The sequence below is a fragment of the Perna viridis genome, chromosome 5 (assembly GCF_037379345.1).
Source record: "Perna viridis isolate PV_CMFRI_1.1 ecotype Kerala chromosome 5, ASM3737934v1, whole genome shotgun sequence".
Classification (NCBI taxonomy): Eukaryota; Metazoa; Mollusca; class Bivalvia; order Mytilida; family Mytilidae; genus Perna; species Perna viridis.
Genome location: NC_142449.1, coordinates 22,738,483 through 22,766,429, shown reverse-complemented (window position 1 = coordinate 22,766,429; position 27,947 = coordinate 22,738,483). Strand labels below are relative to the sequence as shown.

At 32.4% G+C, this 27,947-nt stretch overlaps 1 protein-coding gene across 3 annotated transcripts in view; it reads left to right on the top strand.

Moving 5' to 3' along the window:
* The window catches only part of LOC148616544 (Fanconi anemia group A protein homolog), a 43,313-nt gene that overhangs the window by 2,448 nt on the left and 12,918 nt on the right, over window positions 1–27,947 (top strand). For all 3 annotated transcript variants that reach the window (XM_088583693.1, XM_088583694.1, XM_088583695.1), the window contains exons 4-26: window positions 239–375; window positions 1,894–1,986; window positions 3,511–3,584; window positions 4,749–4,831; window positions 5,404–5,471; window positions 5,778–5,811; window positions 6,424–6,573; window positions 7,766–7,842; window positions 8,033–8,174; window positions 13,724–13,857; window positions 14,340–14,546; window positions 17,415–17,471; window positions 17,852–17,940; window positions 19,193–19,253; window positions 19,507–19,556; window positions 19,935–20,011; window positions 20,975–21,100; window positions 23,454–23,581; window positions 23,888–24,052; window positions 24,494–24,690; window positions 25,869–25,971; window positions 26,400–26,537; window positions 27,255–27,328. In XM_088583693.1, coding sequence (XP_088439819.1) covers window positions 239–375; window positions 1,894–1,986; window positions 3,511–3,584; window positions 4,749–4,831; window positions 5,404–5,471; window positions 5,778–5,811; window positions 6,424–6,573; window positions 7,766–7,842; window positions 8,033–8,174; window positions 13,724–13,857; window positions 14,340–14,546; window positions 17,415–17,471; window positions 17,852–17,940; window positions 19,193–19,253; window positions 19,507–19,556; window positions 19,935–20,011; window positions 20,975–21,100; window positions 23,454–23,581; window positions 23,888–24,052; window positions 24,494–24,690; window positions 25,869–25,971; window positions 26,400–26,537; window positions 27,255–27,328 — 2,464 coding nt within the window. The remainder of the gene's footprint in view (window positions 1–238; window positions 376–1,893; window positions 1,987–3,510; window positions 3,585–4,748; window positions 4,832–5,403; window positions 5,472–5,777; window positions 5,812–6,423; window positions 6,574–7,765; window positions 7,843–8,032; window positions 8,175–13,723; window positions 13,858–14,339; window positions 14,547–17,414; window positions 17,472–17,851; window positions 17,941–19,192; window positions 19,254–19,506; window positions 19,557–19,934; window positions 20,012–20,974; window positions 21,101–23,453; window positions 23,582–23,887; window positions 24,053–24,493; window positions 24,691–25,868; window positions 25,972–26,399; window positions 26,538–27,254; window positions 27,329–27,947) is intronic.

Genomic DNA, 27,947 nt, shown 5'->3' with positions numbered 1-27,947 from the left:
CCTATGTGAAATATGTAATTACAAAAGAATACATATTTTTCTCACTCAGTATTGAATTACAATCTGTCCATGAGATTTTGGTTGGCTCTAATATATATATATTGACTTTGTTTTACATGGCAGACAATGACTATTTTTCTGAATTAAGATTTTCAGGTCAGTTACCTATTAGGCAATGTGGAAATGTTAAGTTACTTGTAAAGTTTTCCTGTTCTTTCTGTCCATTTCTACATTTCAGGTGTTTACAAGCAATGTCTGTCAACAAGCTTAAAAGAATTCTCTGAATTAAAGACAGCAGAAACTTGTGCAAAAAGACTGATAGAGATTATAAGTGAAATAAAGAACTTGGGTGACACTGATGTTTCTATAATGGAGGTATGATGTTCCCTTTAGACTTGAAATCTAACAATACTGAAAATCAATTAATGCAGACCAGATTTTCTTCCGCTTTAAAGCAGAATTTCAACCTTTTTTCAAAATCAGAATTTACTGTAAGAATTCATTTTTTTTATTATTATATATGTACATCCGATTTTGCTAAGCCCACTTTCAAAATTGTTTGTTGACCTTGTAAAATCGGGTCTGTTTGTTTGTGTGGATACTTATTTTTTTGTGTTGAAGGATTTCAATTCAGTAATGCCACTACTTAATTTAGAGTCTTACAACTTCTGAAAGATGCATTCTATATTGAAATTACAAAAATGTAGTCACTGGCAAAAATCAGTTGATTTACAGTTTTCTTTGTTTACTGCTTATCCATGATTTCAATTAGTCAGAAACATATTTTATGTAGATAATTCAATCTTTGATTCAAATTTACTTCAGATACATTAAAATTTATATAGAAAATGAAACGGATAATGTGAAACCAACATATAACCTACATGTGTTAATACAAAATAGTAAATAATTTCAGAGATCATCAAAAAGGTCTTCAATAGGTGTAAACACACCTTAAAGCTCTGAAAGGCCCAGACAAAGAAAGTGATAAAATCCATGGTAACAGAAAAATAACAATTCTTTAAAATCAAACTAAAAAGTAATATAACAACACAAAGACGCATTAATAACCAACATTTTCTGAAATCTGTGTTGGGGTTAAACTAGTTTTATATGGCATTAACTTTCCCCCTTTGATATAAGGTCAATAAAATGAAATGAAACTACAAACAAAAACACTGTAAAATTCACTCAATGATACATCTATTCTCTTCTTGGATTACCTTAACATACACCATATATCGGCAAAATGATATATCCACTTATAGAATGCTCACAGTTACTGAAAGCTAGTCTTGGTCTTATATTGTTTTTCCCATAGGCTTCTATAACAAACATTCAATTTTCAGAATTTTATTTTATACAAAAAAAAAGCATTCCAATCTAACTTTTGCTCATGTATTCCATTAAAGAAAATGACAAATAACATTTTTTGGTGCATTTTAGAAAAAAGACACAAATTTTGGTACACAAAACATTCTGGACTAAAATAGACTTTTCTACTTTCACTTTTATTTCAAGTTTATAAAATTGACTCCTTTTCTGAGGGATTTTTTTTTCATGAAAATACTGTTTTTCTTCAAAAATGAGTCTGTTGTGTCTCCCCTGTACTTTGGATGAGAAATGATTTGCATTTCAATAAAAACAAAAAACATGAAAAGGTGAAAAAGGAAGTGTACTATATTATGTATCCCCCATGTTTTGAGATACACCCCGCAAAAATATGCAATATTAGACTGGTATCTTAATATCAGTCATGTGTTACTGCATTTTAGTTCATAATTTAAAATTGGCAGATAAATTTCAATTTCATAACCATCATTATTGAATAGTTAACAAAGAAATGAATTCATTTGAAATGACTTTTTGTTTAAATGTTGTTTTTTTTTACAGAGTAAAATGCAGTCTCATATACAAATGGTGAACGTAATGATGAAACAGCAGTACTTCAACAGACCTAGATTTCTGAATATTCTTTGCAATGAGGTATTGCCTATAATATGATTCTTTCTAGTCTACATTTAAATGTATACAATCAAATGCTGTAATTTTACATGATCTGTATACAATTCATTTGTATTACTAATAGCAGATAACTTCATTAAACTGGAATAGCATGAGACAATTAGTCCACTATGATACCATTTATTACAACAACTTCTTTTCTCATACATCTAATGATCATTGGTACACAGAAGACAAAAGCAAAAAAAACAAAAAAAAAGAAAAACTAGGACAACAAATTCATCTATTAGATGGTGATTATAAAATTTGATCTCTATGGTAATTCATTGAAGTTTTTAATTTAAATGATATACAGTCGAACCTCGTTAAGTCGAAGTCGAAGGGACCATGCAAAAATGTTCGAATTATCCGAGGTCGATGATACACAGGAAATACAATTAGTTTGGTCCATGATTGTTTCTGTAGTTACATCATTTGTTGTTCTTGTACATGTACTTCACTTCACAAGGTACTTCGTAATGTCTTGCATTTCATATCGGAAGATATTTTTTTGTATGTTGTTTATCATGTTTGAAATACTGAACGGCACCGACTGTTTTAGTGAAATTTCATTTTTATTTTTTTCTATATCAAAAACGTCATAGTTTGTAACATGCTGCTTTGTTTGAGTCACAATCAGGAGTATCGTCAAACCATGTGCTCTACAATATTACGATAAAATTTCAAATACACTAGCGAAACGAATGTAGTCGTTGAAATAGCCTTACTATCATCTGTTTGATGTTTCATTAAATAGTCAGATACCATTACAATTCATCTGTATTTTTTTTATAAAATTTATCAAAATGTCCGATATCACTGTTAGTTTAAATTCCCACGTGTTATTAATAAAATTCCTTTCTTTTAACAACACGCGCAATTTTAAATAAATAAACAAGTCAAACTATAAAGAGTGGCAACAAATTAATTTTAAAAGCCACGCTAATTGTTGTTAAAACACATTTCGATCATGGTTTGTAATTAAGCAATCGGTTTTCCGACTAATTAGTTGACTTAGAGACATCAGGGTTAATTAACCTTGAAGTCCTATCGAGGTGACTGATTGATTACCTCAAGTTATCAGAGGTTTCGATTCATCTGAGTTTGAGTCATCTGAGGTAAAATTGTATTGGAGTAAGGAGAGTTTTGCTGGGACTTTGTAATTAGTTCGAGTTATCCGAGATTTCGACTAATCCAAGTTCGACACATCAAGGTTCGACTGTATATATGAAAATAGGGTAAACTTTTGTTAATTCAAGTTATGTAAAGTGAAAATTGAAAGACAGCATTTAATTATTACCAAGCATATAACAAGTAGGTGGAAATGATGACTGGTTGATTAAAAGTCACATTATTGTCTTGACTTATTTATCTCCACCAGGTTGTTATCATATGCTCATGGCACAGCTCTGATTTTTGATAAGTTTGCACATTATTAGAATCCTGCTAAGAATGTATGCCTCAGTTAGATGTCTAGTTGGTATTACATTGGCTGTTCTATTGTAGGTATGCCTTCCCATTATGGTGTTGTGTTATTTAAACAAAGAAGATGTGATGTCACTGGAGTCATACTTTAAGTTGTAAGTTGCTTAACTAAACAGAAATGAAGGATTACTTAATATAACGAGAATAGGTATTATGTATATGTGAAAGAGACAATAACCCAGACTTACTTGACTTAATACACTTCGTCCATGGGAGGACATAGGGCGACTACTTGGTGTCTTTCCACCTTCTTCTGTCCATGGCTGCTGTTTTTGCCTCTTTCCAGGTCTTGTTTATCTTCTGTAATTCTGCTGTAAGTCCTGTATGCCAAGTTTTTTTGGGTCTTCCTCTCCTCCGATGTTCTTGAGGGTTCCAATCAAATGCCTGCTTGGTTACGTTTTTGTTACTTTTTTGTAGAGCATGACCTATCCATTCCCATTTTCTAGTTCTTATTTGGTGTTCTGTAGATTGTTGGTTTGTTCTGTTTTCCAAAGGTCTTTATGAAATTTTTTCTCTGACCAAGGAATGCCAAGAATGTTTCCGAGACAACGGTTAACAAAGGTTTGGATTGTGCTGATTGGTGCTACAGTCTTCCCTCCAAGTTTCTGAACCATATAGTAGGACCGACTTAACTTTGGAGTTGAAGATCTTAATTTTTGTGTTGGTTCTCAATGCACAACTTCTCCAAACAGGCCAGAGCATTTGGAAGGCTTGCTGTGCTTTATGTTTTCTGGCAGCAATATCCTCTTCTGTTCCACCTTTAGTGAGACAAAAACCATACTGGGATGAAATTGTCAGCCCAAGGCCACCCATTGGTCTTCAGTGATAGACGAGGGAATCCTCATACCTCAAGTCAAATACAAAGACAGAATACTTCCAAAGACTTGAGACCAAATATTGAGATTTTCCTCAAATTTTTGTTCAACTGAAGTTTCAACCAATGAGATCACTTGAAATTGTAAATTTGAAGAAAATCTTTGAGACTTTTTTATGAATCCAGCCCAGAGGTGATAAAACGATGATAAACTTTCTACTTTCCGACAGCATAGGTAAATTTTCCGAATTTTACGACATCACAGTAGACCTGTGAACTTTAGTGTGTGTTTTTTTAAGATCTGTCACTTTTTGCTAATTTATATTAGTCTCCATTAAAGAAACTACCTTTGAACTAAAGGTAAAACATTTCTGATGTTTCCTGGTGCAAGATTCTAGAAGGGCCTTGAGTGTAACAATTTAATGTACACTTTTTGTTTTTGTAGCAAAAGCAAAGATCCAAAGTTCATTCAGGTTTTTGGAGAGGAACTTATACACTGTTGCAGCAAAAATTCTACTGACTTTAATGGTACAAGTTTTTAATAAATTTATACATTACAGCAAAAACTTTAAAATTGTATTTCAGTATTGCTATCAAATGTAGGCTTGTACATGTCCTCACCGCTAGCTGATCAGTTGTCTTGGAAAGAAAGCATAGCATATTTTACTTGTTGTTTATTTCATTAATAGAACTGAAATTCAAATTACTTTTTTTGAGCATTGCAGTACAAAAATCAAATATTATCGGCCTTTACAAAATACTCCAGGATTTACTCCAGAGTTATGAGATTAAGAACAGCCAGTTAGGGGATTGCCTTATCATGTGCCTAAGCACTTCTGTTCATATTTTTGTTTCCAGTGTAAATAAGAGTAATCAAGGGAATCCAGGTTATAGCGGTAATCAAAAGAATGCAATCCAGGGACAAAGACCAGACATGGAAAACAGACAAACACAACAAAGAATATAAAGTAACTAAAACCATACATACAAAGTAACAAAAGCAAATGAGCAACTCGGACTCCACTAAAAACTGGGAGCATAGACCAGGTGCACCGGTAGGGTTATGTCTTGAATTGTTTTGATATATTTGTTTTATTTAGAAACACTAAGTCTGTTAGTGTACCACAGTTTTCCAGAGAAGTTAGAAAGTGAAGCTATGCTTAAGAAGGTATATAAATTTTGACTTTTTCAAAACTGAATCCGTATGAATTATCAAGTGAAAGTAATCCAAGATTTAATTTTTCTGATGAAAATCTGTTGTTGAGTATACACATACCAAATTGAATACCACCAATAAAGAAACTTGTTATGTTGTTTTGCTAATTTAGCTTTGTGCAACATGTTGACCAGTTTTTTTTTAAATGCTAATCTTAGAAATAACATTGCATTGCTTTGACAGTTGAATGGGAGGGACTCTTTTGCAGCTTACTTCTGTCTGGCAGTAACTTTTTTACCTTTTTTCTCCCTTTTTCAGATTTGCTCTTCAATACTGTTGTGGATTTTGCATCGTAAGTATCTATTCTTTGTTTTTATTATTATTCCTTGTATTTTTTAAGAAGCGATTACAGGCCTTGGCCCCACAAAACAATTTGAAGACTTATATGGAGATGCCATAGATGTTTGGAATATTCTAAGACAAATATTTTTCAAAGTTTTGTGGTGCCAGTGCCAGATTAAATTATTATACTGCCAAACTTTTATCCACCTGCAAACGGTATATTGGGGGTATATATGAATTACCCAGTCTGTCTGTACGTCTATCTAGTCACATTTCTTGTAAGTGCAACTCCTCCTAAACCCCTCTTGGGATTTAGATGAAGTTTAATAGGATGGTTGGTATCAAATGTAGATGAAGGAATTATAACTGTTGGGGAATTTAAAGGGTTTTACATTTTTAACCTTGTAAACAATACTCCCCCTAAACTGCTCAAGGGATTTTGATGAAATTTTGTAGGAGTTGTGGGTATCATATATGAATATGCTTGAAGGAATATGATCACTGTTGGAGGGTTCTAAGGGGCGTTAATCCAAATTTAGGGTTTTACATTTAAGTCCTTTTGAAGCTGGGGTATTTTCTTTGTGAACTTGCTCACAGTATTTCTAGTGTTTCTACTTTTCAGATTTTCTACACCTTGCTGGAAATAGTAAAAATACTATTGTGGAACTTACACTGGTACCTAGGGGAAATATGATATGTTCAGAGATCAGTTTGAAGAAATATTGCAGCTTTCTGATTCAGAATATTCTTGTTTATGATCCAGTTCACAATGGTAAAATTTGTAAAAGTAATAATTTTCGCAGTGTACTAATTATCACTATTTTCTGGTGGGCAGAAAAGAGCGAAAAAGAATACCCGCAAAATTAAGTTCTGAAACAGTGAAAATTGATACCCGCAAATATGTTCACTTGACAGAATTTTCAAAAATTAGCAATTAATACATTTACAAGTACTTGGTTTCACACATCAGAAGTATTTGTATATTGTACATACAATATGTTCTGAATCAGATGTTTAGATTCGGATTTAGCATCCAGAAATTAAGTCTATTCAGGGAGATTTGTTTGGATCTTAATACATAAAGAGATTTAATGCATCAAACACAACTCAAAATTAACTTAAAAACACAATACTAACTACATTCTAGCTGAATATAGAATAGTGATTTGATTTTTACTTATTTTTAGAATCATGCAGTAACTATCAGATGATAGAATCTCCAGTGGTGAAGACCACGAAGATTGAACCCCAAATATTTAAAGATTGTTTTTAATTTTTTGACCAGGTTATGTGAAATAAACAACTTTTTTTAGCAGTTTAGGCTTCATTAACCACAGTTTATGAACAAGGGGTTAACTTCCCCAAAGTTGGTTATGCAAGCCTACCATGGTCAAAAATTAAAAAACAATCCTTATAATTTGACTTCTAATATGTTAAAGTCAAAATAAAGATTTTTCCGTTCATCAAAGCAACTTTTGAATTATTCCAATTGTGGACTGAGACCGATAAATGTAAATGACGTCACGGTAATAAGTTTGTTTATGGAAAATAACCTATCGAACCCAGATGAGAATTTAATTTATTCGTTGATAGAAATGACCTTGAGGTTGTTTATGAATAGAAAATTTAATCATTCTATAAAACTATCTGCGTACAAGGATCCTTAGCTTTTAATTTGATTGAATAAAGTAAAATTATCGCTCTCGGCTTGCTACCAGCAGTTTTGATTCTGTAAAAGCGTTAAAACATAACATGTAATACTTTGCTATGGGGGCCTCATTAGGGTGTATTGATATCTATCTTTCATCGTAAGTGGAAAAACTTAAATATTTTGATTTGAATTGTATGTTACAAATTTCATTTTTTCCAGTTTTTGGTTTAAAATTTAACACAGAATTACCATGTACTTTAAGGGCACCTGTTTTATTAAGCTTTTGCCGTATTATTATTTGTCTCATTTACAGTAAAGGAATCCATGTCAGAACAAAAGAACTGGAAATATGCCAAGTTGTCTGTACAGTTACTGGAGATGTATAAGCAGGTTTGTCTATGTTTATTTCTATGCTAAAAGTTATTCTAGTTCTAATTTTGAAAGAAGATTACAAAATTGTAAGTTAATTTTCACTATTGTAAAGTTAAAAAAAAAAAAATTGCCTATTGCTTGAAATATCAATAAATTTATCATAAAGTATGATTTTTTATATATAAGAGTTTCTACCATTTTTGAATAGATATTAGCTGTGACAGAGGCCCATAATTTGATTGAGATAACAAAACTGACTTTGGAATCAGAAGGAGTGAACTGGTACAACTGTTGCTCACTATGGTCTACATTTCTTGTGTGTTTTGGTAACTCCAGTACCATTGCTGAAGGTTAGTGTTAGCAGGCATTCTAGTTCATATAAGGGGTAATACGTGTGTGATTTTTTAATTTTCCTTTTCTGATGGGACTTGAGACTCAATATGGTTTGTTGCTGTCTGTCACATGTTCTTAGTGGACCAGCTGTCTGACTGGTGATTATTTGTTTGCTTGAAGCTTTACACAATTTCACTTGATTATCTCACTCAGCAATTATCTTCATCATGTTTCTTGCAAAGTTGGGGGTATATAGTGATTCTCTTACCTGTTACTCCTCCTACACCTCGGAATGGAATTTAATGAATTTTTCACAGAATATTTATTACATAGCCCCCTTGCCCACCATCCATTTTAGATTTTGATCCAAATAAGTTTGTAGATTTACCCTAGCTAAACGTGCACATATTCATACACAAGGGTGCCTATCTCTTACCTATTACTCCTCCTACACCACACAATTTAATTTAATCAAACTTTCACAGAATCTTTACTGCATATTTCTATTGTGTACCTCTTATTTTAGAATTTGATCAAAATCAATTTGGAGGTCAAAAGGTGAATGTTATCGAGTTGGGGAGTGGGAGTATCAAGTTAAAGAGCATTGCTCACAGTATTTTTAGTATAAGTGTTATTTTTAAGGACAAATTTGTAAGCTGTTGCGAGTTGCTGTATTTAGTGCAGGCAACATTTTAAATGTGATTTATTTTTGATTTATTCCATTTCGTCCATGGGTGGACATAGGGCGACTACAGTTTCTCTCCATTCGCTTCGGTTTTGGGCGATGGTGTTACAATTCTTCCACGTTAGTCCTACTCTCTTCAGTTCAGAGTTCAAACCCCTCCACCAGGTGTTCTTTGGTCTTCCTCTTTTTCTTTGCCCTTGGGGATTCCAATCTAAAGCTTGCTTTGTAGTGTTTTTATTGTTCTTCCTTAAAGTATGACCAATCCATTTCCATTTTCGGGTTCGAATGGTGTTTTCTATTGGTTGTTGTTTTGTTCTTTGCCAGAGTTTCTTGTTTGTTATTTTTTCTGGCCATCTGATATTCAGTATATTTCTTAGGCACTTGTTAACAAAGACTTGTATAGATTTCATGGTGTTTTCTGTTTCTCTCCATGTCTCACAACCATATAACAGGACAGACTTAGCATTGCTGTTGAAAATTTTGATCTTAGTAGTCGTTCTCAGTGTTCTACTTTTCCATACTGGCTTTAGAATGGAAAAAGCCTGTAATGCTTTCATCTTTCTGGCTTGTACATCTTCGTCAGTGCCTCCAGTTGTACTCATGACACTTCCAAGGTACGTAAATTTATCTACATTCTCTATCTGTTGGTTATTTACCAATATTGGATCCATCTGGTTTTGTTGGATTCTCATGGCTTTGGTTTTGGCTGTGTTGATATACAATCCTGTTCTTTTTGCTGTTTCTTCGCGATGGTTGACCTGGTGTTGGGAATCTTGAAGACGATGCGATAGTGTGCATATGTCGTCTGCAAATTCGAGGTCTTCTAGACGAGATGTTAGTGTCCATTGTATACCATGAGGGTCGTTGTAAGCTGTTGTTGCTATCCAGTCGATGACTATGAGAAAGAGAAGGGGAGAGAGAATGCATCCTTGCCTTACGCCAGTTGTTACAGGGAAAGGATCCGTCAATGTACCAGCATGTATGACCTGACAAGAGAATTCTTCATACAGTAACTTAATCATGGAAATAATCTTTGGAGGAATCCCATAGTGTCCTAGAATGTTCCACAAGACCTGATGATCTATGCTGTCAAATGCTTTCTGGAAGTCAATAAAGTTTAGATATAGGGATGACTGCCATTCGATCGTTTGCTCAATAATTATTCTGAGTGTTGCAATCTGGTCGACATCTTGTTCATCTCTCAGCTTGCTATCAATCTCTTCTTTCATTCTTTGTAAGATTATACTGCATAGGGTTTTACTAGGAATGGACAAAAGAGTTATTCCTCTCCAGTTGTTGCAATTGGATTTGTCCCCCTTTTTAGGTAGTTTTACCAAGAGTCCCTTTTGCCAGTCTTTTGGAATTTTTTCTTTTTCCCATATCTGGTTTAATAGCCCAAGAAGATATTGAATGGTAGTGTCATTCATGGACTTGAGGGCTTCTGGTGGTATGCCATCGATTCCCGCTGCTTTCCCATTCTTAAGATGTTTTAGGGCTTTTCTTACTTCATTTTCGGTAATTTTGTCAGTCTCTATGTTAAGTGTTGGACCTTCTTCAAGTATTGGTGGATTTGTTGGTGGTGGTCTGTTCAATACCTCACTAAAGTGTTCTTTCCATCTGTCAAGCTGATCTTCTAGCTTTGTGAGGGTATTGTTGTTTTTATCTTTGACTGGTAAATTTTCATTTTGAGAGATCTTTCCACTGAGTTGTCTTGTGATGTTATACAATGTTTTGATGTCTCCTTTTAAGTAGGCTTTTTCAGCTTCTACTGCTAACTTTTCAGCATTGTTTCTTTTATCTCTTTTACAGCTTTTCTTCACTTCTCTGTCTTTTGCGCTGTAAAGGTCTTGCAGGTTTTTCTTTTGCTGTCTGGTTTTGGCACTCATCAACTTTTCTTTTATTTCCCTTCTTTCAGATATTGTATCCCATGTTTGATCTGACATCCATTTCTTTCTTTTCACTTGAATGAAACCAACTGTTTCTTCGCATGCTTCCAGAATGGCTGTCTTTGTTGAGTTCCAGATGTCATCAATATCATTGTTCATTTCTTCGTTGTCAAGATCTAGTAAAGTACTAAATCTGTTCCTGAGTGTAATTTGGAAGTTTTCTTTCACTTTCTGATCTTTAAACTTCTCAACATTAAACTTCCTTTTTGTAGTCTCTCTTTTCTTTGTTGTTAAAAGCTTGAGTTTAATTTTTCCAATTACAAGGTGGTGATCTGATGCTGCGTCTGCTCCACGTTTTGTTCGTACATCTTGTAATGAAGATCTCCATCGACGGCTTATTGTTATGTGGTCTATTTGGTTTTCAGTGTCTCCAGATGGTGAAATCCAGGTGGTTTTATGACAAGATTTATGTGGAAACCAAGTACCGCCAATTACTAGACTGTTTATAGCACAAAAGTCAGCAAACATCTCTCCGTTCTCATTCATTTGCCCTATTCCATGTGGTCCTATCTCCCTTTCTCTACCTCCTCTGTCATCACCTACTTTGGCATTCAGATCTCCTAAGATGATAAGGATGTCTCTTTTAGGAACGGCATCAACAACTGATTGTAATAAGTTGTAGAAGTCATTTTTATCATCTTCGTCTGCGGTGTTTGTTGGTGCATACACCTGTATAAATGTTGTTTTCTGGAATCGAGTGTCAAATCTAGCTGATATCACTCTTGCAGATATTGGATTCCACTCCAAAAGCGATAAATGTATAAAAATGTTATGTCAGTGAAGTGCAGTATAATATAATAAATAGGAAACTGTTGAATTCCTTTCCATCTCTCTATAATTCAACTATGACTTTATGGATATATATTGTTTTTTTTTTTTTGTCCATGCATCTGGTTACATTTCATAACACATTTCCTTTAGGATAGATCCTGTGAAAGGTTTAACATTTTTATAAATTTGGTTGAGCAGTGTTTGCAGTTATTATTAGCTGAAGTGGTTAATACAGTTATTTTTCAACAACCACATTGCAACTGAATAAGCCACATAAAAAGGGAAAATTTGTCTTTAAGTATACTATATATATATATATAAATAAATTTCTATATTCCATAACAAATTTTCTAAAACTCCTGGAAACGAGATTGTGTTGTACCGGAATTGTTTAATTTTCATATAATCTAAGTTGGAACTCTTCAGTATTGGATATTGCGGTTTTAAAGGCTTTATTTGTTTTCTTTCTTTTTAAGCTTGAACATTTTGTAGAAAAATAAATTGTATAACTCATCAGTAGTTGATCTTAATATTTATTTCACATCGTTTAGGAAATTTACACTCCCAATACCTGAAACTATTTTACTTTCAAAATTATAATCAATAATTTCTATCAAGCACTGTGGTGACCAGTATGCAATTTTTATTAGCCACTAGTCATTTTCTTTCGCAATTGGGGACATGGTGATCATTTAGCACTAACACAGGTTTTGTATTGGGACTTTGTCCTTAAAAAACAAAAACAGCATGTAGGGATATACCATATACATATATATATACAGTATAGGTACATTGTTGAAAATTATTGAAGATATGTGATGAGGCGACGGAACGGGTAGGAAATGTGAGGCTCCCAGCCGAGCTATTTCCCCTGTTCCAAGCCGAATACACATATCTTCAATACTTTTCGACAATGTATCTATATTGTTTTTATCCTGTTATATTAATAGTTTTGTGCATGTGTACATTTTTAAAATAAAATTTAAAAATGCATATCCCCTGAGGAGCGCTGATCGTTAAACCGGAAGAAAAAAGTTAATATGCATGGCGCATGACTCAGTAAACATTGAAATTTAATCCGCACCATATAATCCATCAAAGCTGTTTGAAGAAAATAAGTAATATGAACAATAAATACAAATATTTTATATGTTTTAAAGTCGATTTTAAGAACATAAAGGTTTTGAATTTCGCGAGGAAGGTAGAAGCTGACTTGTTTCTGTTTGGTATATGGCAGTAGATTTCAGGGGTGAAATTTGTGCACTAGTTTCTTTGGGATTTGAAATATTTGTTGGAGATTTTTGAAGAAGAGGAGGCAGTTTTATGGGCAGATCTATAATGTAATGTTCCTCTGATTCATTATCTTGGGGTTTAGACAGTAATAAATCCAAGAGCATAACAGTTTCCTGGCCATTTGTCTCTTCATGAGTTTTATCATATTGTAATGCTTCAATTTCTTTAAGTGGGGACCAGTTTATGTTCAATTGTGACCGACACTCTGGCTCCGAGTCATATGACTATAATGACAGGGGAAGTCGTCTGCAAACTGATAATGAATCAAATCTGAACGAGATTTGGGATTTGCCATATATATGACGGTGAAAAAAATACTAACAAAATCATTATTTAATTTACATAAAATCCTTTATTTCTTTCAGCTAAAAAAAGGTGAAAACGAAACAAAACAGCAAAAAAAAGATTAACCGAATACACAATCGCAATTTGTTTATATCGTATCTATGGTGGCGGCCATGATTAATTTATGCATACCAGGAAAAAGTAGTTCTGCCGATCACGTGAGTGGGAGGAGTCAGAAAGTCGATAACCTGCTAATGTATGGATACAGCAAAAAATAACCGTATACCTTTATTCGTTTAACAAATAACCTCATTGCAGGATGAATATATATACATGTAATGGAAAGTTTACACAAAGTTTGAAGAAATACAAAAAAAAACTTGTTAAATATTATTCCAAATACCTAACAGTAACTTCTCAGTCTTCAAATCTCTCAGATGATATCATAATTACAGAGTTTAGCCCCTTCAAAAATAAGCCACTCTGACACACAAATTCTTATACTCCACAAGCAGACACAGATCTTTTTTTGGATTGTTTATCAGTCAGATATTTATGGAATAAATGGTTTCATCTTATTTTTCAGAATTTTTGACAGATATATTAAAAACTGGATTTGAAGAATCTAATGCTGATCTAATTACAAGAGCCTTTCTGATTGGTCGACAATGCTGTCAGGAAGGGACACATGTTTTTATATCATACCAAGATTGGTTCCAGGTGTGTAAAAATCTATTTACTGTCCCTTTGTGGGCTGAAAATTATATTCCCACATAAAGGGTGGGTGGAACATTGGAATAACTAATTTGCCTGTCCATTCAAATTTTGAAGCATTTATTTCCTCTCCCATTTGATGGATTGATTTGAATTTGGTTTGTGGTTTTATTTACATGGAGCGTAGGTTGTAAGGGATTTTGATTTCTTTCTGATATTTCTAGTTCAACTAGATCCTTACTCAATGCAGTAATAATAATGAAAAAATGTTAAAAGTTGCAAATTAATTAATCTGTTAGTTGTTCCTTCAAAGGTTGTGAAAATCAAGGAAAACTACCATTATATTTGTAGTCATTGATATGCATTAGCTGTTAATTATGAAAGAAAATTGACCACACATTTGTTCAGCATTCTATAAAAATACAAAATATTTTCACAGAATGAAATTGGATTTTAGTAGGTTTCTGTGTATGTTACATTTATTTTAGGCTTTGTTCGGTGACAGTGCTAGGTCCATGTGCACCTCTAAGAAGACCTTTGCCACTTTGATTAAGGTGTTGACAGATCTGGTTCCATTTGAATCGCCATCTTGTTTGAAGGTTCACATTCTAAGACCACCATTTGTACCTCCAAAATGTAAAGAGCTACTAGCAGATTATGTCATACTTGCAAAAACAAGGCTTGCTGATTTAAAGGTAAATTTGTTTTTATTTTTTTTAGCTCACCTGGCCTCTTGGGCTTTGTGAGCTATTGCCAACACTTGGTGTCTGTTGTTGTTTTTTAGGCCAACATTTTATTATGATCTGTTTTATGGGATTTTTTTTTTTAATTGGATCAAGGGGAGCTAATAAAAATAAAAATAAAAGGGATTATTTTTCATGTTTATTTTTTTTTGCTATATTCTAAATGTGCGAAAAGTAAAAGCTTTTGATACCCAATTTTAATATTCAATTCACTTCTACAGTTATTAAAAGGCTGAGAATAAACACAAATCATGACTCGCCCATTTTCACGATTAATTGCTTATGAACAGAAGGTGTATAAAATATTTTCGATGTGTAGATACATTTGTACCCCTTTCCCAGTTTTTGGCTACATTGCCAAAGTGTTTTGAATGTATATATCATGTCATTTGTGAACATTTTGACCCTTCAATATATTTTTGTCTAGGTAAATACATCATAACCTATGCCACATTTGATCTAAGTGTCACTGATCAGTTATTAGTTGGAGAATCATATTTGTATTGTGTCATAGGTATGACTGGATGTCAGCATCTTATTGATATCATATGTTTTGATTGGTAGGTGAACTGACCTTGATAAAAAGCTGCAGCTGAGATGTGCAGTGTTGTCCATCTTTGGTTTATGTAATTTGATAGTTAAATTTATAGAGGTCTATGTTGGTTACAATTATGACATGTACATTTATTATAATTACCAGTAATCGTCAGCTGTCCAAGCCAGATGAAATGGTAATTATAGGCAAGATGTTTACCCAGTAGAGTATATATATGTGATTCCTTTAATTTATCTATAGAGGATAATCTTATCTCTTGGTGGTTAAAGAGGAGCATTTTCTTGATAAGATGATTATTTTGAATTTGCAATTGGTATTGGTTGGTTACATCATTATTAATCTCTGATGTGGAATGTTGGATGAGTCTTGCTTTGTAAAATGAAAATTATGTGCAGTACATTTTTACTGTGTTACAAGATATGTTGAGATTTAGACATAACTTTTAGTGTAATATTGCCCACTAATGTGTGGGGCAGTGAGTGAGAATGTTGTTTGGTTTATTTTGCATTTATTATATTATCATGCAGCTCATGGAGTTAGATATATTAGTCCTTGTGGAAGCTATTTGCATAATGAAAATGTTCCTGGGACCATGGCAGGACACCTTTGTCATGGCCACCACAGCCTTCTCGTTGACCATCTCATCAATTATTTCGTTGACTGATAGAGAAAGATTCACCTTTCTGTATTCCCCAATAATAACGAGTTTGAAATTATCGTAGGCTGACCCTCGACCACATTGTTGTTGTGGTTGGCCATTGATCGTCAGTGTTTCTATTGACTAAAGATAAATGCTGAGAGCTTCTGATAGCTTACTAATATAAAATGATGGCTGATTGGTTGCTTCTTTTTTACTTGTCCAATGAAAACTTGCGATCTGTTTTCTTTCATTTTTAGCATGGGATTTTCTCGCAAATATTCCAGGAGTTGACGGACTTTACAAATGAAACAACATTCACATACTTTTATTTTTAATTTATTTTTGGCCAAAATAGGGTGGGTGGTCTGGTTAAAATAAATGTTGGCCTTATTGGTAGTGACAAGAGAATCAAACAAATCTACTTGTAGTTCTTTCCCTTTAGCTGGAGTAGAGTTGAGGGTCCTTTGGTTATTTTTGTCCAGATTCCTTAACTGATGATCAGAGTCATCCTCTGACACAAAAGAGCTATCATCTGATGACTGCACCTTACTGTTTTTGTCATAAAACAATTTATTCAAACATCTCCTCTAACGCTATTTGATGAATTAGAACCGAACTTGGTTTAAATGTTTCTTATGGTGTTCTGCGTAGAATTGATATGAGGATTTATGATTTATCAAAAAACATGGCCATCATTACCAAAGAGAGAACATGGGGTCAGATAAGTTTTTTGCATATATCTCTAAATTTGTTAGGATTAGCCAAATTCTGACAGAGTGTAAGTGTTCAGCATGATGAGATCTATCAGTGTTTGAATTTTCGTGTAAATGTGCTAAGCCATATTGGAATTATTGCCCTTTTTCCACCTTTTTGGCTATTTTTAATGTTATTTTTTTTCAAAAGCTCCTCTGACACTTCTAGATCAATTAGAACAAAACCTCATATAAATGTTCCATAGAGTGTTCTGTATAGAAATGATGCTGGGATTTGTAATCTGTCGAAAAAAAATGGCTACCATTACTGAAAATAGAACAAAGGGGTCAGACAGTAGTTTTTCACATACTTCTTCTAGACCATTAAGTTCAGCCAAATTCTTTCAGTTAACAAAATGATGAAATGATTCTGTGATAAGTCCTATCATAGCTGAGTCAAAATGGTCAGACAACTCCTTGTTAGAGTTATTGTCCTTGAAAGGCTTAAACTTAGCCAGGTGAGTGATTCAGGCTATTGGAAGCCTCTTGTTTGTGGTTTGAGGCTGATTTAAAGGACCTAAAATAAAACTGTCATATTCCTGTACTGCTAGGTGTTTATGTAATGTTTTCCACATTTTAGTAACAATCTCTGTAATAAAGAAGATGGAGTGACAACTTGTTGGCTGTAAGTCTGATTAATATGTTTAAGTGAATAAAAATATCCTTTAAAACATACAAAACTTTTGTGTTTTGAAGTTGAAACAAAATCACAAGTCATGGTGTCAGATTTGTTTTATTGGGAGATTGTATTTTCATTCTGTCATCGTAAGTTTTCAATGTCTGTGGTGATGCTGAAAGATATCATTTTGATTATATTACATGTGTATGTTCTCATGTTTTTTGAACAATGTGAATTTTCCATTCATATTTAGGAGCCACTGGAGCAAGTTGGAGTTTTTGAAGTGACTGACAGCTCATCATCCTCAAAAGTGAGAATTAGTCCTTTTTACATATATTGTTTTTTTTTATGATAGCTGAATGTCACGTATTTTAGAAAAGTATACTTTTGTTATGAACCACTTCCATTTCAGGTTCTTGCTACATGTGTTCTTACTTCCTATTTCCTGATTTCAGTTGCTTATATGTTCAAATAACACACATTCATGTATCAATAAACTTGTTTTTTTTTTTTTTTAAATTTAAAAAATTGAAAAAAACACATTGTTTATGACTGTTTACATATCTTGTTAAGATTATAATTCCATTGAAAAAAAAAATTATGAAAAACGTGTTTTTGGTTTTGTTTGTACCCATCACAGATTATAAAACTGCTACACACTAATCTGTATTGTTCTTTATTCATGGGTAGTTTCAGAACCAGATAGAAGAAGACGTACAGAAAGCATTAGCTGCATTTGAGACTAACAATAAAATGCCATCAGCTGTGATGGAAGCAAGGTACTAATCTTATACATTTACTAGTATAGGAATAGGAGATGTGGTATGATTTTAAATTAGACAGCCATCCACAAAAGTTAAGCAACAAACAGTTAAACTTAACTGGTATAGAAATAGGAGATGTGGTATGATTGCAAATGAGACAGCCATTCACCCAAAGTAAAGCAACAAACAGTTAATTTTCTACAAGCCACCACATGGTCTTCAATGATGAGCGAAACCCATACCATAAAGCAAGCTGTAAAAGGCCTCAAAATAATGAGGTGAAACTATTCATGTCAGACAAAAATTAACTTCTTTGTAGGAAAAAAGTAAAAGGAATAAGATTTATTGTGATACACTGTGGTATCATGTTCATTACGCATAAGGAATGATTTCCTGATATTAAAAGTTTTTTTGGGAAGTTTATTTGCTTGCATGCAGGTAAGATAATTATGTTCTACTGAAATGTTAGAAATATTAATGTTATTGCTGATATAATATCCGTTAAAACAGTGTAATTCACATTGAAAGTGCCCTCAAGATTGATAGGATATTAAATTGGAAAATTTGAAAACAAAAACTAGCTATTGAGTGGTGTTAGAAGGCTGTGATTTAATCAGTGCTCATCACAAGTTAAACTATCTTTCAAAGTTGTGAAATTATAATATATATCAACTGCCTAGTAAGTACTGAATCTCTTATTCTTGAAATAGCCTTTGAGGTTGTAGACGTGTGGCATATTGAGTTAGGTTGTGTTTCTCTTATTCTTAAAATAGCACATTGTCTGCTAAACACCTACGTCTCACATTTAGTTATTGATATATAAAAGTGCAACAATCTTATTAATTCTATTTTAGAAACAACTCTCATTTTACTAACTTGTGAATGTACTCTTAGTGATTTAAAAGTCTAAAACTGAAATTAAACTTGAAAACAATGTCATCATGGCTGTCAATATCAATCCATCATTTCTGTAGAATGATTGATTGATTGTTAGGGTTTAATGCCCGAGCAGCAATATTTCAGCTTTATTCAGGCGACAAACACCATCACATGGGAAAACATTTTTTTTTATAATGGGCTATATTAGAAATAACTAAGTAACATGAGAAAATAAAAAAAAATTACTGCTTGTTAATTTTGATGCTTTTAAAATTGTTTTCTTTGTAGAAGATAGTCTCTGCATTGAATTCTTTTAGTTGTGCATTTCAAAGTACTGCTAATGAAAAATAGCTTGTTGATTTAACATTATCTTCTTTGTTTTTTACAGCATCTTCAGAAAGTCTTACTTTTTAGGGAAGTTCTTACCTGCTTTACTAAAACCTAGACCTGTAAGTTACATGCTGTGTAAAATATTAGTGTTTAAAAGTTAAATTTCTTGGGCTTTGAGAGTTAGTTAAGTATACAATTATTGTACACAACATAATTTCATTTACATAGTCATTTTTTGACAGTAAGGGTTAAGATGCTTTAAAATTCTGATCAGCTTTTAAACTTGAAAGTTCAAACTCGGCACACTTGATTCCAACTGGATATATTCTCATCTGTTTTTAATTTAAGACCTAGTAATTTTGTTGATTTTAGTTGCCTGACATTCCTGACATAAGGATGAAATTCATAGAAGCTCTCAAAAAGTAAGTAATATTATTTATTCATGCTGTTGGTAACTAGTATTAGAGAGTTGATTGATGGCAATGGTTGGTCCTGGTTTCCAGATTTGCCACTTTCAGTAATGTTTTAATGTGATTGCAATGAACACTGTACATGTATTAACAATTCTGAGAGTTCTTAAATTATTATCCACCTTTTATTGGGAGGCGGGAATGCATTATGTTAATTTGTTTTTTGTTGTTTTTTTTTATACAGGGCTTCATACAGATGAGGCATACATTCTAAAAGATTTTGGTTGCTCTCCTATATCATCATCTGTACAGGTGTTGGTATGCCTAGCCATCAACACGTGCAACTTCATTTTTTTTTAAAATTTAGACATTTCTGCTCTTGTTTCCTAGGGTTGAGAAGATTCCACCAAACATGTACAAGACTTATGGAACTGGATGTAGAAAAGAAGCAGAGAATTTATTACAAGGTAATGTCTAATAAGAAAGGAATGCTGTAGAATCTATTTGGTCTCTCTTGATACCATAGGTTTTTGTGTTTTGAATTATATTTTTGAATATCTGAGAATTTCTACAAATAATGTGGGAAATTCCAGGTCTATTTGATTGGTCCATTCTTATCCAGCAACAATTTTTTTCAACTTGTAATGGAAATTTAAATCCCAAATCACCTGTACTGTTCAGGTTTAAACATATGTTGCATTAATCTGCAACTTTTTTTTCAAAAACTTCACATCCACATAAGATCTTTTTGAGAAACAACAAATTAATAGATGCTAAACTGATTATGTATTGAAAGATAAAAAAAGATGTGTTCAGTTGTTACAAAGCATTTTTGTTCATTATGTTCAAGTGTTAGTAAGAATCAGGCAAAATGGGAAAAAATCAGAAACATGCATGTGATAACCCCATTGATCTGACAATGTAATATTACTCAAGGATACTTTCTCTATTTGAAAAGACCATTATTTGATCTGTGGCTTTCCTCAGATATTTTCCAATAGAATATTAAAAAATCAGGTTTTTGACAAGAGTTATTTGCCCTTGAAATGTTCATATTCAGTGCATTTCAATGAAATTATAACTCAATGCTCCAACATGATATGGAAAATATTGTCTTTTTTCTTTGATTCTGATGGTGCAAATAGTCAAATGATACTATCAAAACAATGGTTTTTTTTCATACCATTTCACACCCACTGCCTAATTCTTACAGGGACTGACACTTATCATCCAAGTACAAGTACTGATTGTTTCCCAGAGAAATTTTTTTTTAAATTGATATGAAATTCATCATAAACTGAGGTGACACTTATTTTGAATCAAAGTGACAATACTTACCTATGATTATTTGTATTTTTTTTCAATAGTCACCAAAATAAAAGTCACATTCAAAAGATATTGTCACTTTAATGTTCATATCTTGTTTTAAGGAGTTTTTATAGAAATAGATGGTGATGAAGATGATGACATTGAAATGACCTTATCAGCTTTGGAGCAGTTTAACCATCGTATTACACAGATGATGGAGAAAATTATTAAAAAACAAACAAAAAATTGTAAGCTTATAAACTTAGCTGTATAACATATTTTGAAATTGAGAAGTTATTCTTGAGTTAAGAAATAGGTTTTACTTGCAAAAGTTTCTCAGTAAATTTCAGGGGTTTTTTTTCTCTAAAAAGTTGGGAAGAACAATTACTTTTCTTTTTAGAGTTTACATTCTCTATCCTGTCCTTCATAAACTATTCAAATTCTTGAATTGTTTAAAAATTCTGACGGTAACTTATGATTCTTTTACTTCACAGTTAGCTCATGTGTAAGCAGAATGACTAGCTTATAATTGCTTTTTACCTGAGTCATCAGCATTGAGGTTACTGCCCGACTATGTCAGCCCACCTATCTTGCTTAGGGGTTACCAATTCTGTAACTGAAAAAGTATTGAATCATTTTTTTCATACTATGCACAGTGTTTTATTGAAGATTTGCACCTTACATTATGGAGAATTTTGACAACTATTTACAGACATTATTGACTTGTTGAACTTCTTGTCTTGGACAGCTCTTACTATGTGTAATCAAACTAAAAGAAAAAACATTTAATCATTATTTGTAGAGTGATTAATAACATATTGAAGATTTGCTCTTTTAAATAAGAAACATTTAACATGAATTTTTCTCATTTGAAAGAAGTTGTGTGTTATGATAAGTACATACTTAAGGTAATTTGTAGGCCACACTAGTTTTTTAACTTGTTTATTGTAGAGTTGTTTTTAATTTTTGACCAGGTGATGCAAAATGATCAACTATGGGGCAGTCAATGCTTCAAGAACCACGGTTAAAAATTGAAAACAATCCTTATAATTTAAGTTCTTATTGTTTAAAGTCAAATTAAGATTTGTCCCTTCATCAAAGCCTTGTTTGGTATATTATATAAATTGTGGACTGCAGACTGATCAACATTAATGGCATCACAGTACCATTTCCTTTTTTATGGAAAATAATCTATCCAGCCCAGATGAGGAATAATCAATCAAATTAAATTACAGTCAAACTTCACTTACTCACTCAAACTGGGATGGCTCAAACACCGCAATTCAAAGTACCTTTGTAACTTTTTAGCTCACCTGGCAGAAGGCCATGTTAGCTATTGCCATCACTTGTCGTCTGTTGTCGTCAATTTTTGAAATCTGTTTTCCTCTGAAACTACATGATCAATTGGAACCAAACTTGGTGTGAATGTTCCTTGGGGTATCCTGCATAGAACCAATTTGGGGATTTTAGTTCCATCCAAAAACATGGCCACCATTACTAAAAATAGAACAAAGGAGTTAGACAGTAGTTTTTCACATACATCTCCAAAACCGTTAGGTTTAGCCGATTTCTTTCTATAGCTGAAACAGTCCTTATTTTTAGGACTACAAAAGTCTCAGGTTTAAAAGTTGTCAGATGCATCTTTATAAGAGTTATTGCCCTTGACAAGGGAAAATGACAGTTTTTTGGGGTTTTTTTTTTAGTTTCCAGCCAATGTCTTGAAAACTATGATAGATTTAAACTTTCATTTGCTGAAATGATCCTTATGATAAGTCTTATCAAAGTTTTCTTGAGTCAAAATTGTTGGACAACTTCTTGTTTAAGTTATTGCCCTTGAAAGGTAAAATTCAACCAGGTGAGCGATTTGGGCTCCTGGGAGCCTCTTGTTTCCTATATAAATATTAAACCTTGCATTTCTTGAACAGTCAAACTGCCTAGGTGGTCTGTTTTTGGTAAAAAATCTTACATAATAACCCTCAGTAACTCGAACTTGTCAGCCATTTTGTCAGCTTTTGTAATAAAAGGCTTGAAAAACTGAAACCCTATCATTAATTAGTGTCATTTTAGTTAATTACATGAAATATTTAAGTCATCACTAATTAATTAGTTGAAATCTGACATTAATAAAATATTGAATCTAGTTGACCAAAGTTGGCATAATGAAATCATTAAAGAAAATTAGATGAAAACAAGTTATTGACGCAAACTCTGAAAAAAAATTCTTTTAATGCAAACACAGCATTTTTAATGTCCACAAATAAACATAACTGTCCGAAAGCAAATGAAATATATCCTAGAACAAACTAACAAAACTTAGTAGAAAGTAAGCAATTTTTAACGATAAAAGCGAACTTGGAACAGAAAAGAAAAAAATTGGAAATGTATGAACTTAAATTTCTTGAACTCCCAATTACTCAAACACATTTCAATACTCCCTTTGAGTTTTAGCTACCAAGGTTTGATTGTATATACATATGGAGGATACTTTTGTGATGACAAATATATGATGATGATGCAGGTCCAAACATGTCATCATTAGGGTTCTCATTTAGTTCTCCAACTAAATTTGAATTTAATTATTATATATCTATGTAATTTTAGATGTTGAGTTGATCTCAGTATTGAAAGACAGAATAAATTGTTTGGTAGGACAACCTGAAGATATTGCTATTGACAGAAAATTGAGGTTTAACTTAGATAAACCTCAACTCAATGCTACACATTTAAAGGTAACTAGGCAAATGTTGTATTTACTTCTCCTCAATGTAGATCTTAAGTTATAGTTTTAACAATTTACTTGATATAGCCATTATACAAATAAAATAGGATGGTTTGAAATAAAGTCTAAATAGAACATACAATGACAATATTTGATTTTCATAACAGCTTTGTCAATGGAAAGAATGACAAACAACATCTTTAAGAATACTTTTGTATGGGAGAATTCTTAGAAAACTTTTTTAGGATTAGAATCGTGTTTTTTTTTAAATACTACTTCTTTTTAGATATTTTAAGTTAGTCTTTCTTTATTTCAGGTTGTAGATGGCATTTTGAACCTGTTTAGTAAAGTGAGCCCTATTTGTCTGACTGTTGATAAACCAGACTGTTCATGGGCAGCTCAGGTTGTAGATATGTTATCAGATTTACGAATACTACATAAACCTTTGTATGTACGAATATTGAAGCTTTGTTTTAACCAGGTATGTATATTCTTTAACCCAAGCATGGTCATAAATATCTTATATTTATTAAATGCTCGCAGTGATAAGTAACACAAAACATAATCAAAAATCATTGTCACTGCCACCTGATTTTTATCATTTTTTATACTGTGAAAGTACTGTTGTTCATGGGGTACCAATTTTTGTGGTTTTTGCGGGTAGGCCAAACCACAAAATTTGGTTCCTAATGAAAAGGAGAATCCCATTGAAATGTTTACTGAAAACCTCAAATCCACAAATTCAAGAATCCACAAACTTGTGTTTCTTCCATAATCCACAAAAATTGTTATCCACTTATTACCGGTAAAGTACTTTCACAGTAATTACTTTCTTTAGTATATTAATTTTATGTCAAAATTATTTGTATTCGTTTTAATATTACTTACTACACATATATTTATCATTTTCAATTCATTCTAGGCAGACAATTTAGAAGATCATCATATCACAGGACTTGCTCTTCTACTGGCATATTTCTCAATTAAAAGTGCAAGCTTTGGGGAAGTTGAATTATCTTCCTGTAATAGTGATTTTTGCAGAAGGTCACAATTATTTCCAGAAAAACTATGGACACTCATACCAATGAACTCATCTGAGCAGATGATAACAACTCTGAAGTGAGTAATTTTAAGTTCTTCTCAACAGTAGATTACTGTAAATTGTAATTTTAAATTCTGTCACTTGAGCATATTAGTTCAAATTATGGTGATTTTGAAGAATGATAATCAGGGATCACCACTGTCTGTTTAAGGGTGGAGCTCCTCCAACCTTGAATGAACTAGCACCACTCATGAATATTGACCTACACCCTTAAATTTTGAATATTATGTTTAAAGCTGCATTAGCTGCCAAATTTGTTCAGTTTTGATTCTACTGAATTTTGCGGATTCAATAAAATAAGTTAGTAGTAATGCAAGTGAAGCAATAAATGTCGATAATACCTACAGAATATTGTGAAAACGTTTTTTTAATCAGAGATTATTGATAGCTCTGATCTAATTATTGTTCGCCTTACTTTTAAAGATTGCCAACATGACATTCACCTGGGTTAAAAATACTTTAACTTTTGTAAAAAAATAGCAATGAATAATAATAATAATAAATTATGACCATATTTGAGCCACATTATATCACAATACGTAAATATACAAAGGATCCTTGGGTTGTGTTCAAACTTTTTTCTTCTATGGCTTGAGTCCTTCGGTCTTCCTTGCTGTTGAATAACCACTTTCGCTCTGCAATTAGATTTGTTATTAAAGAAGCGACCCTTACAGCACATGCACGGATTAAGGTCACCAGAAGTCATGCATACAAAATCTAGGTTGATTTTTTGTCTTACAAGACAATAAATATATACAGACACCTATTTCATGCATTTAATGCATTTTATTTGTAGGAAACCAAATGAAATTATACAGGAAAAGTACTATTTAGTAGAAATAATTCAGAGTTAAGGTATATTTCAATAGAAGCGAAAAATTACAAAAATGACGGCTACTTTCAGCTTAAATAAAATGAAATTTGTTGGCAATATTAACTAAGAAAGTAGCAAATCTGCTGTCACTAGTCACAACTATAAAGAAAGCCCATAAAAAGGATCTAACTAAGGAAGTGGCAAAATTTGCTGTCACTAACTATAAAGAAAGCCTATACAAAGGATCTGCATCACTCTTAAATGTATAAAATAAAAACTTCAGTCAGAGATCTCATGGTATTTGTGTATGGAAAATTGTTGATTTGCACCCACCTTGAATTTTTATCTGTATTGAACTAAGATAATTTTCTTGTATTTCAGGTTGATGTCAGCGTATTTGTACTGTGTGTTTATTGTAGTTGATCATTCTTGTTTGATGGAAGAAGATTTTAATAGAATATATCCACAAGTTCTTATTCAGAAGGTATTTATATTGGTTCTATTAAAAAAAAAATATTATCACCAGTTTTATGAACTGCTAAAATCTGTAAGAATCAGGATAAATTGAAAAAAATAATGATGGATAATACTCTGAAAAAACATTTATGGTCTATTGAAGACACATTGACAGTTCATTCGTCATAGAACTGTCAAAGGATACAGAAAAGCTAGTTCTAAGTTTCAATAGAAAGATAGGGAAAAAGTGAGTTATCTCCCTTTGATGTTGAAGTTGCAATGCATTTCATACGATTTATACTTTGACATACTGCTTTTTGAAACTGTGAATTTACATTTGCCTTTCAGGTTACCTTTGCAATAATAAAAACCTTTGGAATGGAAAATTTATATGGTATACAAGTTGTTGATGCACTGCTAGAAAATACATGAATTCTTTTTCTCTTTTTGTTGCAGTTTCTCTTTTTGTCTAGAAGATTATTACCTGAAGTCAGAGAAGAAAAGGGACAACAAAGGTCCTCTTCAACAGAATTGAGGATAGCTGTTTATGTCAATAATTCTGATCAGTTTAAGGAGATCAGTAAATCTATATATGTATGTAATACTGTGGAAAAACTTATGGTCATAGGTTGCAAATACAAGTAGTTCAGAATGAAATGTTAATTTGAAGTTTTGTTTTAACTGTTACATAAAGTTACATTGTAATTATATCAGAATATCACTTCTGAAACTTAATAATGTAGTTATTGTAAACTATTTATCAAGGAAAAGATATTTTTTAATCAATTTAAAAGATAAGTAAATCTTAAATACCAATTTGCCAATCAACAATGGGAATAATAAAAAGTGTAAATCCATGGGCAAAACCATGTTTGAAAATATATGAACTCACAAAGACAAATAACAAGAAATATGAAAGTTACGAACACAAACAAAGAAGAGCAGCACTAACCCCACAAAACTCAAAGAAAAGCAGCACTAACCCTACAAAACTCAAAGAAGAGCAGCACCAACCCCACAAAACTCAAACAAAGAAGAGCAGCACCGACCCCACAAAACTCAAAGAAAAGCAGCACCAACCCCACCAAACTGAAATACTCCAGAAGGGTAATCAGTTCCTGTTTCTTAGAAATTAAACATTATGTGTTTAAAGTTCTTGGTCATTCATAGTTTTGATTAGACAGTTTTTAGTTAATTCAGAGATATTACTAGACAGGTTCTGTCCATTCAAGGCTGTTATAAAAACATGTCTGTTCATTCAGAGTTTAAATTAGGTGTTTTTAATTATATTTCTTTCTCAATCATTTCTAGGTATCATTTGAAGATTGGATTAATATGGAAATCAGCATAAATCCTAACAGAGATCTATTGTCAGATTTTGAAAGGTTTGGATGATATTAATTCTGACTTTTTCTAATACTTGTAGAAGTACAATTTTTCGTGGGGTACCAATTTTCGTGGTTTTCGTGGGTAGACAAATGAAAAGGAAATTTCCTTTAATGTGTATACTGAAAACCTCAAAACCAAGAATTCAAGAATCCATAAACTTGTGTTTCTTTCCTTGTCCACGAAAATTGGTATTCACGAATTCAAGTACTTTCACAGTAGTCTTTATTCTTAGTCAAAAACATATCTTCACAATTTTAAGAAAAAGGCATTTGAACAATGGCAATTTATTGCAGTTGTGTGAAATTGGCTTAGATATAGAATAGTGAATGTCAGTCAGGTAGGCAGGTGGGAAAAATATGGTCATTTTTGTTTTTGACAATTGAATTGTTAAACTTCCAATATAAGTTTGTATTTTTTTATACTTCCACTCAGGGAGTGGTTAGTATATTGATTTAATTTTATTTTACATTAGGTATGTAGCTTTATGTAGATTGGGCATATGTGATAAATAATTTTTATTGCTGTCCAATATCAACTACCAGTATGAGTTATGGTATATCTATCCCACCAAGGTATGCAATTTTCAATTTGAATAATGCTATTTGTGCTAATTAT